The sequence below is a fragment of the Diadema antillarum genome, unplaced genomic scaffold (assembly GCF_040938485.1).
Source record: "Diadema antillarum isolate AM-2024a unplaced genomic scaffold, OU_Dant_1.0 scf00000082, whole genome shotgun sequence".
Taxonomy (NCBI): Eukaryota; Metazoa; Echinodermata; class Echinoidea; order Diadematoida; family Diadematidae; genus Diadema; species Diadema antillarum.
Genome location: NW_027270971.1, coordinates 2179267 through 2192913, shown reverse-complemented (window position 1 = coordinate 2192913; position 13647 = coordinate 2179267). Strand labels below are relative to the sequence as shown.

The 13647-nt window shown below is 39.0% G+C and overlaps 1 protein-coding gene across 1 annotated transcript in view; it reads left to right on the top strand.

Annotated features, from left to right (window-relative positions):
- LOC139717798 (uncharacterized) overlaps positions 1-12790 on the top strand; it is a 51663-nt gene extending 38873 nt beyond the window's left edge. The window contains exons 4-8 of the mRNA XM_071629297.1: positions 2381-2620; positions 6268-6453; positions 7349-7431; positions 10253-10435; positions 12608-12790. Coding sequence (XP_071485398.1) covers positions 2381-2620; positions 6268-6453; positions 7349-7431; positions 10253-10435; positions 12608-12790 — 875 coding nt within the window. The remainder of the gene's footprint in view (positions 1-2380; positions 2621-6267; positions 6454-7348; positions 7432-10252; positions 10436-12607) is intronic.
- Positions 12791-13647: the final 857 nt, after the last annotated feature.

The window sequence follows — 13647 nt, the reverse complement described above, 5'->3', positions numbered from 1 at the left end:
CGCGTAAACGCATGAACCTAGTTAAAAAAAAATTGAGCCTTATGCGATACAATAATGCGCAGTTTGCGCATTTCATGAGTTTGTCTAACGGGAAACCTTCGTAGTTGTCAGGCGATGTGCGCCGGATCAGCGCTTTATGCGATTCCGAGTTTTACTTATGAAATACTTATGAATCACTGATGTATCACGAACAACTCAAGTATGATTGGCGCTATATTAAAACGCCCATTTTATCATATCCCGTCAGGCCAATTCCTGCTGCCGAGGGGTGCATATCAAACCCGTGTTTTGCGTGATCTTTCTGTAGTTCTTGCGCAATTCATTGGTGATTTTCATCGCGTAAATCAGCAAAAATGGTCTAATTCTCGACGGACAAGCACGCAAAACCAAATTTCTTACGTGATTCATGCGTTTACGCGACTTTTGGGCAGTGTGACCGAGCCCTGAGCTGAAGGCTCAAGTGAGCTATTGCGATCGCTCTCTGTCCTGCGTCGTCCGTTGTGTGTCGTGCGTAAACTTTTTACATTTTCATCTTCTTCTTGAGAACTCATGACCGATTTTCACCAACTTGGCAGGTAACTTTCCTAGGGGATAGGATCTCAGTTTGTTCAAATAGGCACCACGCCCCACCTGGGGACCCCAGTGGGGTCCAAACCCCTAAAATTAAGGCAGCTAAAAAATCTTCTTTTCTAGAACCAGTGGTGATAAGCTATTGATGCTGTACTGTGACTTACAACGTAGTACACTGATGACTGTACTTAAGTACATTAAGTTTGTTCATGGTGGAATGGAATCAGGGGTTGGATGGAAAGAGTCCTAATGGGGCCTAGATTTTACATTTTCATCTTCTTGAAAAAAACCCCATGATGAATTTTCACCAAACTTAGCAGGTAGCATCCCTAGGGGCTAGAATCTCAATTCCATGAAATGGACACTATGCCCCACCTTGGTGGCCCCAGGGGGCCCACTCCAACCTCCAGTATAGGAATCTTTTCTCTTTTCTCTAGAACTAGAAGTGAGTGAGCTATTAGTTGATGCAATGATTCACTATATTGATGACTTTTGTTTCAAGTTTGTTCATGGAAGAATCAGGATTTGGATTCCCCCGACCTGGAGTGAAGGGGGGGGGGGGGGGGGGCGAGGGGGATCCAAATGCAAACTCATGTCCAGACTTGTTACTTCGGTCAGTCATAAAATTTGATCAAGACGAGTGAAATACTTTCTGCAGTCTATCATATATGACTCTCAGAAATTCGGACAAAGCGAAACAAAAACAAAGCGAAGCAAAAGCAAATACAATGTTACATAAAACTTGTAGTTATTCGAAAGGGAAAAGACTCTTTGTTGCCGATCAATGAGACATATATATACTGATATGTCTTTTTGATCATATTGGCCCTTCTTTGTGAAGGTTGCGTTCATAAATTTCCTTTATTAAACCTACATTGTAACAATCTCTTGATGGGGTTTGCATAACTAAACAAACATTGCACTTGTTGTTAATTGCTAACTACATGGTCTGTGCCCAGGGCCTGATATTGCTAAAGCCATGTCAGTGGGTTTATACATTATGGCCACGCTGTTTGTTTTCATCAAGGGTAGAGAGGATAGGGCAGTGATCAATTGCCGATTAAATACTTCTCAAGTTCTTGCCCGGGGCAATGACACACTGATTCCTTCTTTATGATTCAGTTATGCAGATAATGTCTGCATTACCAGGTTGTAAAATAAGAGAAGGACCAGAATAATCCGTGTTACAGTATTTCAAATCGGCCAATATCCACATCATGACCAGACCGGGGAGTTCATGAACACTATTCCAATATCGTTGCTGGGGCGAGAAGACCTCATATTGTAGATCTACAAAATGTCAAATGTTCACGAGAGCCAAAAAACATGGTGACCAAAGCACTGTAGCGAATGGGATAGCCTTTCCTTTGACATGCTGTGGTGACTTCATTTTTGGAATAGGACAGTTGGGATTTGGCAAGGACATCACGTAACTCATTATCTGACCATTAATTCAAAAAATTTATAACGACCAAAATTTCAGATACAAGGTCTTCTCACCCCAGTGACCGATATAATGCACATTATTTCCAAGGTGTGGTCAAAAGGTCACACCACACCCCTCCCTCCTCCCTTCCCCCAATGCAGAAGCATGGCTTCATGAGAGGGATATGTTGTGCAGTTACCATGACAACTATCCATCTTATCTAGATGGGCACTCATTAAAAAAAAGACCAAACAGGAATAGTACAGATTGTTTCAGAGTTTGTTCAAGTGTCCTCATTATTCATACTGTCACCTGTGCAGATAATTTGGAGATGCATTTGTGGAAGAGGTACAAGGGTTAAATTCTTTGTTTTTTCCCGTACAGGCATGAGCCATGGACACAGCCATGGAGGGAGTAGCCACGGACACGGCCACGGCCACGGCCACGGGCACAGGGGCAGTGAAGTTCGCGTGGCCCTCAATGAACCAGAAGAGAATGACGAGACTGTTCGGGCAAACGGCGTCGGCGACAGAGGTCCCGAGGAAGGGACGCCGGACGTTGAGACTGGGCTGAACACGAGACACTCTACCAAGAAGAAAGGGGAGAAATCGCCCAGACAAACTGGTTGGTTATGATGATGTTCATTTATAGTATCTCTGTTAAAAGTAGAGATAGTATGTGTGCTTATTTGATGTATTTCAAGGTGGTTTAAAACACGCACTATCAGCCTCAAGGCTGTTTTTCAGTGAGTCTGTATTTCAGTTGGCAGCTTGAATAAAACGACGCAATATGATACAGTAAGAAAATAACATCCATTTCATTTTATTTTATTTTCATCAAAAGTATAAAACAACACAATGTGATACAGTAAGGAAAATAACATTCATTTCATTTTATTGTATTTTCATCAAAAGTGTGAAGAACAATATGACATTTGCATATAATAATATATATGTATTCAAGTAGAATTAGTGCATCTATTTTCTATGTTAAAACAAAGCATAGCATACTGTAACTGAATTATGTGGAAGAAAAGTTTTTGAAAATGGAGGGAGCTGCTGAAAGCCACAGCTTGTAGAATGCAGTTCCCTCATGAGCAGTAATTGATAGTAATGGGCAAATGAAACGATAAGGCATATTTTCTTGAATAAACAGGAGACGCATAAAACAAATCGTTATATGCACAAAGCCACGCACACACAGACAGAAACAAAGCAGCTGTCTTGCATACACATTGAAAGAATAAACAGAAGATCAAAGTCAACTGGAAAAAAGGGACAAGAGGAAGAGAATAGGGAAAGGGTCAGAGGGGTCAGAGGTCAAGGGTCAAGGGTCAAAGCACACAAGACCGGGCTTACCGAGATATCCACTGTATTAAAAAAAATGTGTTGTATTAAATGAGTGACGCAAAATAATTAACACTGAAACAATGACATAGATGTACGGCTACCAAAAAATGCAAATCCCCAGTGATGTAGGAATTTTAAAGAAATTTCTTAAATTTAAAAGTAAAAGATTTAAGTCTTGTAGCATCTGTTATGTGATTATCAAGTAAATTCCAGAGTTTAAGGCTGGCGAAAGAGAACGGATTTTCTAAAAATCATCCTAGATAATGGCAAATGAAATTCATTAGATTGTCTGATAAAATATGAATGTACAGTTTTGTTTTTAATAAACTTAGAGTTAAACACAAGAGAGCAGGAATAATTTGTTAGTTTGTACATAAACTGTCGCGAATCTAAACAATTCCAGTCATTGATTTTTAAAAATTTATTATATTATTTTCTTAGAATAAAACATTTGTACTCATTTCCATGATTCATACAAACAATATGAAGAGCTTTGTTTTACAGTAATAATATTCTTTCTTAATATGACGAATATGTGTTACCCCAGGTGAGTATGCCATAATTCAAATAGGGTGAAATCAAAGATTAGTATAGCATTAATAAAATTTTTGTAGGAAAACAAAACTTTGTTAATTATGTTGCACCTATATTTCTGGAGATAGTGTGACAAATTCAATCAATACAGGGTGCTACATATAAACTTATATTTATCACTTGCCCAGTCGGGCAAGCAGATTTTCAAATTTGCTGCAAAACACTTGCCCAAAGATAAATTTTACTTGCCCAAAAAGAAAGTCCAAATTATAAGGAAATGATAATATAGAAAATCATGTGTAAGTCCAGGGCTTGATAAAACACAATCATTTGAATAAAACACCACACACTGATTCACACACCTACATGTAGACACAATGGAGTTATACTCGGTCTGATCAAGTGTTGCCATTGCATTACATTAGGACTTCTTCATGCACAATATAAGTGTTGGAAAGTTGCTGAAATGAAATATGAAGAGTGTTACATACAGCCATTATCTTTGGGCTTCTGTATGGTTGACATTATGGCCTATGGGTTTGTTGGGGGGAATATCAAAAAGTGGGGAAAAAAAGTGGAAAAAAAAAGTGGCTTCAAATCTTTTTGCTTGCCCAATTTGGGCAAGCATTTGTTCTCATTGTTCGAAAACACTTGCCCGAATTTGATATTCACTTGCCCCGGGCAATTGGGCAAGTACTTATGTAGCACCCTGCAATATGTATTCTACCCACACACTTAAATGTAACCCTTATCATTAATTCCTCACATCAAACTAAACCTAAAACCCTATAGATCGCAACCCTAACCCTAACCCTAAGTCCATGGTGAGAATAAGAACGGAGCAGTTGTCGAAGGAGCAAATTTCTAGTGTCACTGTAGTGTCAATGTCAAATGCTGTTGATATTATGAACTTGTGTTTATTATTTTTTTTGGGGGGGGGGGTAGGAGAAGGCAGCCGAAACTTATAAATTCACTTCATCGCACAAACTTGTACAGTTTTCATGTCCATTGCTGTGTAGCATAAGATTAGTGTTTCAAATATGACAAACAGGCGGAATTGCTGATTTCTTGAATAGCTAGCTATGCCCGATGTACACGTTGTATGTTAATGTGAATTATATGTCATCTCATACAAGTGACAGATCTATATATATTTGTCCTTCTACACCACCCTGTGTGTTGGTATATGGCTTTGTGGCAAATGACAGTTGTGTCAATAGCGAATCGTCCTCTGGCGTCAAGAGAGCAAACAGCTCTAAAAATATATGCAGGTAATACTGCTCATTCCAAAGGGTCCATTGATCGCTAATCCCTAGAATGACCTTTGCCCTTTGGAGTAGACAATGGTGTTGGAGTTCTGAATTTGACCTTACAGCCTGCCCCATTGTGTTTGGTCGTTGTAGCTAAGTTTTCTTGTAGGGAATAAAAAACAATTGCACCAGTAACAATACACTTTACAAGAGATGACATTGCACGTACCAAGGTCTTTGCTCTGATACCTCCTCTTCTGTAAACATAAATTTTTTGATTGTAGATAAGGACATGTCAACATGTTAAGTTAGTGAGACAGATACACACACAAACAGCACACCCACAAATACACACGCACACAGAGTGGCATATGCGCATTAATGTTCATACAGTGTGTGGGTCTGAAAAGGTCAGGGGATACCCGGGGTATAACCTGCTATCTCAAAGTGTTAAATGATTTGTTTTAATAGTAGAGGGTAAATGAATTGGTATTGGTATGGGACCCTGCTATTTGTACTTTGAATGGGCTCATCAGAAATATATAGAGTGGAGATCTTTATCACAACTCTTTATATTGATGTGTGAAAGCTGTGGAATTTTAGGGGGATATTTGAAAGTGTGGTATATCTGCTTTTTCCTATTTTTTGCATAGGGAATCAGTTGGTAGTCCATTAATACATTGTACATATGTAGGTGTTCCGAGGAGCTTCATCTAGAACTTGAACTAACCATTGGAACTCCCTGCCCCATGCTTTATCATGGAGATCCCATCCAGAAACACTGCTTTCTTTCATGCGTAGCTCCCACAGATATGCCATCTAAATGGTGAACATTCACTTTCCTTGACACCTTGGCAAAGAATATAAAAGCCTCTGTGAATTAGATATCCCGACATAATGGTTAGATGCATGTATAAATAAACCAGTAACTTCTCCCTGATACTGTAGTTCTCTAGAATTCTTGTGATTTTTCGAATGTGGGAGAGTTGGCATCTGTTGTTGAGTGGTGTGATTTTGTTCCAAATAGAAGCTGACTTTAATGGAGAAGGAAAATTATCTTCCATGTTTATGATCTCGATAACCTTGATTTCATTCCTACTTCGTATTGCCTTGTTTATGTTTCCAAATGGCATCGCAGGTTCTGCTTCTCAGCTGAACATGAGGGGCGTGTTCCTCCACATTCTCGGGGACGCCCTGGGCTCGGTGGTAGTCATCATCAGCGCCCTGGTCGTCATGTTTGCCAAGGGCAACTGGATCTACGCCGTCGACCCCATCCTCAGCATCCTTATTGTCATCATCATCAGCACTACGACGTGGCCACTCTGTGAGTGTCAAGGTCTAGGAGTAATCAGGGAAATTTCTACAACCCCCACCCCCCCCCCCCCCTTTGCTGTTTGGATATAAACTTCCATAGGCATGGTCTGAGTGGCAAAAAATCGAGAAGTTTAACATCTTTTGTCGTGCGGCAGCCAAACTGGCGGCCAAATTTGGATCTAAAAGCTTGGGTCATTAGTACGCGCGTGCAAGAAAGAAGAAAGAGTGCACCGCCTGATGGCTAGTTATTGCAATGTAACAATGCATATCTGTACATGACAATGGCCTCGCGCTTCAGAGACACCGCCCGCACACAGATAGAGAAGTTTGTCGGGGGTGAGGGAAAAATTTCGCGAGAAGTTATGCGAGAAGTTTTTTCGGAAGTTTGCAGTCACACTGGCAAAACTTCAAAATTTTAAAGATCGTTCTCGATCTTTTGCCAGTCTGACCGCACTTTATTTGGCTTTTCCAAGGGTACCAACAGGCTAAAGCTGACTTTTATGAATCTCTCTTTACTTTGAAAACACATACCAATGAAAGATACATAGCAATGCTATGACACTTGTGTAGTGTAAGGCAAGAAATGATTTCTTGCATTCACAGATTATGTGGAGACTTGAATTCTGTTCTTTACTTTTGTCTGTTTTTTTTTTTTGTATCAATAGTCCGCATACATGTACCTTATTGTTTATCTCTTCCAAAATAATTGTTTTTCTCATCGGTTTATTGATCTTTTTGAGATATGGTTAAACACTCCTTGATTATTAACTGTAGTTGATGAATGATTATTCAAATTTCTGCCTCAATGACAGCCATGGCAGCTCTGCACGATAGTGTCATACATTATATATTTATAATCTGATACTTGATCATGTCATTGAATTACTATCTTCCAATTCCTACAGTGAAACAGTCCAGCATGATCCTTCTCCAGTCCATCCCTACGGGTATAGATATTGAAGCCATTGACAAAAAGCTCAGGAATCAGGTAGGTGTCGTATGGAACCAGAATTTGCATATTCATCTTTTATTCTATTATTTTATTTATTTTTTGCTTTGCTTTGCTCTGCTCTACGGATTAGATGCTATAGTTACACTTTGATTCAATTTCATTGGAAAGGTTGGCAGCAAACAAACAGGATGGTTAAAATTCCATGAAGATTAAGCATAAAATTTGAATATTAACATAATTTTTTAAGTTTCAAGTTTTGTCTAGTTTGGCAATGCTGGTTGCAATCACTGAAGAGTTTGATTAATGATGTGGCATCTACCATGCCACCCCATACAAGCCTGTTTTTAAAGTCTTCCCAAACTCCAGTGATTTTATATTGAAGGACGTGATTTCTTCTGTTTTGTTTTGTTTCTAAAGATAAAGAGTTTGTGTCAAGAGTTGTGCATGGATTAGGAGACTTAAGAGATGATCACAGTCTTTCTTATCTGGCTTACAGAAGTGATTACAACTGTCGTCATTGTAAGAAAAATGTGTACCACAAAATTTGATTTTTTGCTTGTAGATACTTTTTATAGATGCATTTATGCTTATGCTGAAAAATACAGTACAGCAGAGTGTAGGGAAAATTGCATAGCAGAGCTACATATATAGCTATGATGCTTTCAATGTACTGTGACATGATGCGATTACTGATAGGTTTGATTGATTGGTTGTGTGTTTGAGCAAAATATGCCACATTGGGAGGGGGGGGGGGGGGGATAGGGGAAGGGCTCTTAGGCCCTGAGAAAAAGGGGTCAAGGATCAATGCCCCGCTACCATCGGTGCTATCATTGTCAGGACTACCCCAGTTTAATCACACTGCTATCAAGTGTTACCTATCCACTTGACTATCACTTGAATGAAGCTCAACCCCTTAACACAGTGCAGCTGCAAAACATCAAGCATTTAAAGGCATATCAGTGTCCCATTTATATCAAGGGTGTCGTCCGGTCGTCCCGAGACGGAAAACTCTTAAGTTTGTGTGGGAAATGTTGTATTTGACATTGTGACAGTGAAGTGAGTATAATGTGGTGTGGTCTACCCAATAACCTAAGATTCGCCCTTGCCTCTATTTGCTTTGCTTGTCAAGCACTTGGCCACAGGAAAAAGGTATTACCTGTTGCTTGAAACTTGAGTTTTGTAAACTGTAAAGGCCATGCACTTTGCCAGTTTTGTTACTTGCTTCAGTTATGTATGATGTGGCAACTGCGGAGTTGTAGATCTGAAAGAACTTCCTAGCACCCTGCTCTGTTAATGAGGAAATCCAGTCCAAATAAAAGTTAGTTTGATAAAAAAAAAGAGTAATATTTTAGGAGTTCGACAATAAAAAATTGACTGAAATCGGATGAAAAATAAGGAAATTATGACATTTTGAAGTTTTGATGGTTTATCAAAAACAGTTCTTGTACAGTAGGTATGAATATGCAAATGAATAAGCTAACCATGTCATACCCTCACAATTTGCCATTGATCTTGTCCCAGAAAATGATGAAAATTCAATGTTTCTGACATTGAAGTCTGAAACATGATGTTATTCCTGGTTGAATAACGTCAGAATAATGATCAGTTTATAGATATATGAGGATTTGAGCCTTGGACATAATTGCGTTTGAATGAAAAAATGGAAATGTCAAAATTTTATTGACAAACTATATACTTGTATATGGTAAGTTGTGATGGAATTAAATGCTTACTTTGCCACTTGCATATTCATATAGACTGTTCAAGAACTGTTCCCCTCCCCCAAAAAAATAAAATAGCGAAAATTTGAAATGTCATAACTTCCTTATTTTTCATCCGATTTCGATCAAATTTATACCATTGAACTCATGACATTTTACTCTTTCTTATCAGACTAACTTAGATTTGGACTGGATTTCCCCTTTAAAAGTGAAGGGTTGTGAGTGCTTTGAGTGCCCAACAGCATAAGAGATTTCATAGCATTGGACACACTGTTCAAAGTCCTTAAAGGGAGCGTATAGTTTTGGTTGAGACCTTATTTCAGGTTTCTAGCTTTTTTTGGTGTAATGAGAAACCTCGTATGAAATATGAAAGAGCATGTAATTCCATGAGGAATTCAACGTTTATTCGATGAAAATTGGTTTTGAATTGGCTGAGATATCCAAAATAGAGCGATTCTAATAAAGTGTAGGACCCACACCTTTTGACAACCGCTTTGTTTTACTTTGTTTTTGGATGTGTCAGTCATTCCAAACCCGATTTTCATCAAATAAACGTTGAATTCCTCTTAGAATGGTATGCTCTGCACTATTTCATAAGTGTTTTCTTGGTATCTCATAAAAAGTTAAAAGCCCAATTCTCATCTCCACCAATACTGTACCATCCCTTTAACATAGACATGGTTATGTATAATGATTTTACTCTCATTTGATACAAATTATTCAAAATAAGAAGGTGGACCTAAAGTTCTGATTCTTCTCCTTGTTCATGTTCCAGACCCATGTCTGGATCACGTCCTATATTTGAGATAAAAGGGGAAGAGTAAGGGAATAGTGTTGTGTCATTTTCAGATAGTCTACCTCCCTTGACTTTTGGATCCTTTTGTTTTAGCGGGTCACATACTATATTTTGACTCTTCCTTAGGTTGCTTTATCAGTAGATTGTTGTTCCATTTAAGTGCTATAGTCGTTATTGCTTGCTGCTCTCTTTTCTTCATGAGCTCAGGGTTGTCTGCATGGTGCAACTTGAGTTTTTCGACCAAAAGGAAAGGAAATAGTTCGTAGATGAATAAATGACAAGTGATTACAATGTATTTTGCCGTCTCAATTTTCTGCCATGTTGCTACTGGGGACAACAGTGCGGCGACATAGACAACATCCATGAGTTTCATGTGTGGCAGCTGACGGGCGACAAGTTGATCGCAACCCTGCACGTCAGCGTGTCGTCCCTGGAGCAGTACGGTGGGGTCATCGAGCAGGCGACGAGAATCCTGCACAGCGAAGGGATCCACTCAACGACGATACAGCCGGAATTCACGTGTGTGAGTATTTCTCTAACAGGGACTGTACAATACTGGATAAGGTGAGGATTCAGGTTTATAACATCTTTGTGGTGAGATAATGAGAAATCTCTCATGAAATATGAAAGAGCATGTAATTTCAAGAAGGATTCTCTGTTTATTTGATGAAAATTAGCCTTGAAATGGCTGAGATATCCAAAAAGTGATCCAAATAAAATGGACAGGTCACAACTTTTATTTGGATCTCTTTGTTTTACGTTGTTTTTAGATATCTCAGTCATTTCAAAACCAATTTTCATCAAATTGATTTTGATTCCCCTTAGAGTTGTATGCTCTTTAACATTTCATAGAGTGCTTTCTAACTATTTCGCAAAACGTTACAAGCTGAATTCTCACCTCAACCAGTACTGTACAGTCCCTTTAAAGCGCACTGGACAAACGATATAGGTCACCTATAGTTTCCTGCTCTGGAATATATATCTCCCACTAAAGACACCAGGTGGGGAAAAAAAGATTAGTTTCCTGACATGAGATCCGTGAAAAGTTTGTTTTCTTTCATGCTCTTTTCTTGTGTCTCAGTATGTGTGTGTGTGCTTGTGCATTACATGCAAGTGTTTGATCAGAGGCAGAAAAGTGGAATTCCAATGCATTACTTTATCACATTATGTTATGCAGTGGAAAATGAGCATTTCAAATGCAAACAGTACAGCCAGAATTCCTCGATGTGAATATCGCTTTCAAAGCCCAAAAGAAGGTTTTGGTTGTATTTAGTCTGTAAAAAGAAATTGTGTTGGTTTTATTTGTGTGTGTGTGTGAAAATGTGTGTTTCTTTTTATCAGGCAGTGTATGGGTATAATTGGACTTGGTTGTAAAGCTCGATTCATTCAGGGCCCCATTTATAGAACGTTGATATGATAGCAACTCTTGCTGGGATGGCAGTTGTCATAGTAACGACGAGAATCCAGCTTCCTGATTGGCTGTTGCTATTGGAAGTTGCCATTCCAGCAAGAGTTGCTATCCTAACATCTTTTATGAAATGGATCCCAGATGTGCAATGAGATTTTGCTGTGTGGTGGAAAATGAACAAATTTATTTCAATGGATGCAACAGTTTCTCTTGCACAGCCTTCGAGAAGGTTTTGGTCTCCAGTGTCTGCACTTTTTATTGTTTTATTAATATGCATATAATGATTTAAAGCAGTAAGTTTAGATATAACGTACCAACATATTGGGAAGTCTGATTGAGAAGCGAAATATGGCTAATATCACAAAACCTTTGCTGAATCACTTTACAGTCAATGATACAGCCTGCAGAAAACTGCTTGAGAGCCTGCAAAAAAATTTGATCTTGTCGGTTTCCCTTTCGATGAAAGTTATCTGCCCTTTTGCTTTCGCCTCTTTGTTCTAGTTTAAGCTGTGAATGTAAGTTCTCATTTATTTCTTGATTGTACACAAGTGCAAAATTTAGAAAACATCACTCCTATTTGCCCAAGAGCAAGATACCAAAGCAGTCTACTTGAAATCTATACAAATGTAAGTGTCTAGGTCAAGATACTTGACTGCTTACAGCTAGTGTTTATTAAAGGACATGTTCACCTTCATAGACATGTGGGTTTAATGAATGCAGTAATATTAGTAGAACACATCAGTGAGAGTTAGAGAAAAATCGGACAGTAGGCCTACATTCAAAAGTTATGAATTTTTAAAGTTTCTGCTCAGTCACGACTGGATGAGAAGACTACCACAGCTTGTGATGTCACATGTGTACAACGACGTAAAGAAAGATTAAAGAAAATTCAACATATTTTTACTTTTCTCGCGAAGCAAAAGAACACTCAACTTCGCTCTATCAGAAGGCAGGGGGAATAATATTACCCTTAACATACGTTAGTAACAAGATGAAGAAATGTGCACTTGAAAAGGAAAGTTTTGTCAAATTCTCTTTTTACTTTCTTTATATCATTGTACGCAAGTGACATCATACACTGTGGTAGTCTTCTCATCCAGCAGTGACTGCGCAGATACTTTGAAAATTCATAACTTTTGAACAGATTGTCTGATTTTCCCCAAACTTTCACTGATGTGTTCTACTAATATTGTTGCCTGCACTTAATCCACATGGCTATGACAATGGGCTTGTTCTTGAATTTCTTCACTCGTGTCTAACTGCCCCCACCTCCCTTTCTGCCGGCAGCTCAAGCTGAAGAACGAGGCGAACTGTCCGATCCCGTGTCCGATCGACTCGTGCTCCGACCAGAACAAGTGCTGCAGGAGCAATCGGCGGCAAATAGGCAGCAGCAGAAGCGCCACCTCCCTGGGTCAGCTGCAGATGGAAACAAATAATGTTGAGGTTGGTGTGGTGAATCTGTGCTCTTAATTTACTGACCACTGACCTTCTCTCAGTGACCCCCTACCCACCCCTCTCTTCCAAACTCTTTCTTCCGGACTGAACTAACGGACGACTCCCAACCCATTACCAACCAACCCCAGAGCAGATCAAATCTAGACATCTAATTTCAGCAGGGCTACCAGGCACCATTTCGTAAGAGATGTTGGGATAGCAACTCTTGCTGGAATGGCAAATTTCAATAGCAACAGCCAATCAGGAAGCTGGATTCTTGTCGTTACCATGACAATTGCCATTCCAGCAAGGGTTCCTATTGCATCAACTTTTTATGAAATGGGGCCCAGAACTTTTCGTGCAGTAACCAATTTTTAATAAATTTTTTATATTATTTTTCTTTCTTTTTTTCGACAGTTTGAAATTAGCCGTCTGCTTTTGAAGCTGAAATTTCTCTCTTTTTCTCACAGACAATGACACACACAAATGCGAATTTGAAAACAGTTGGTAGATCCTGAACTCTGCTGTGGAATAGCTAGCATTTATTTGCAACAATAGATGAGAATAGTATGTTGTCATTCTTTCCTTTTCAGCCTCTCATCTTTTTGAAACAAACACACAAGTATAAGGAGTACATGCACTAAGACTATGTTTGACCCACATATCTTGATACCTTAGTAATGATATTAGGCTTGCTAGTGATTTTTTTTTCCACAGTGACTTTAAAAACCGTATGTGTAACGGCTCGGCTCGCAACCCACAAAAAGTCACACATTTTGATTTTCTGTAGTGGACCAAATACATGTATGTCATTTGGGTTGACCGACTCAAGTACTGTGAGTTTGTCTACTGTGGAGATAAATCTTTTCTCTTCTTACTGTCAAAATTTGGTG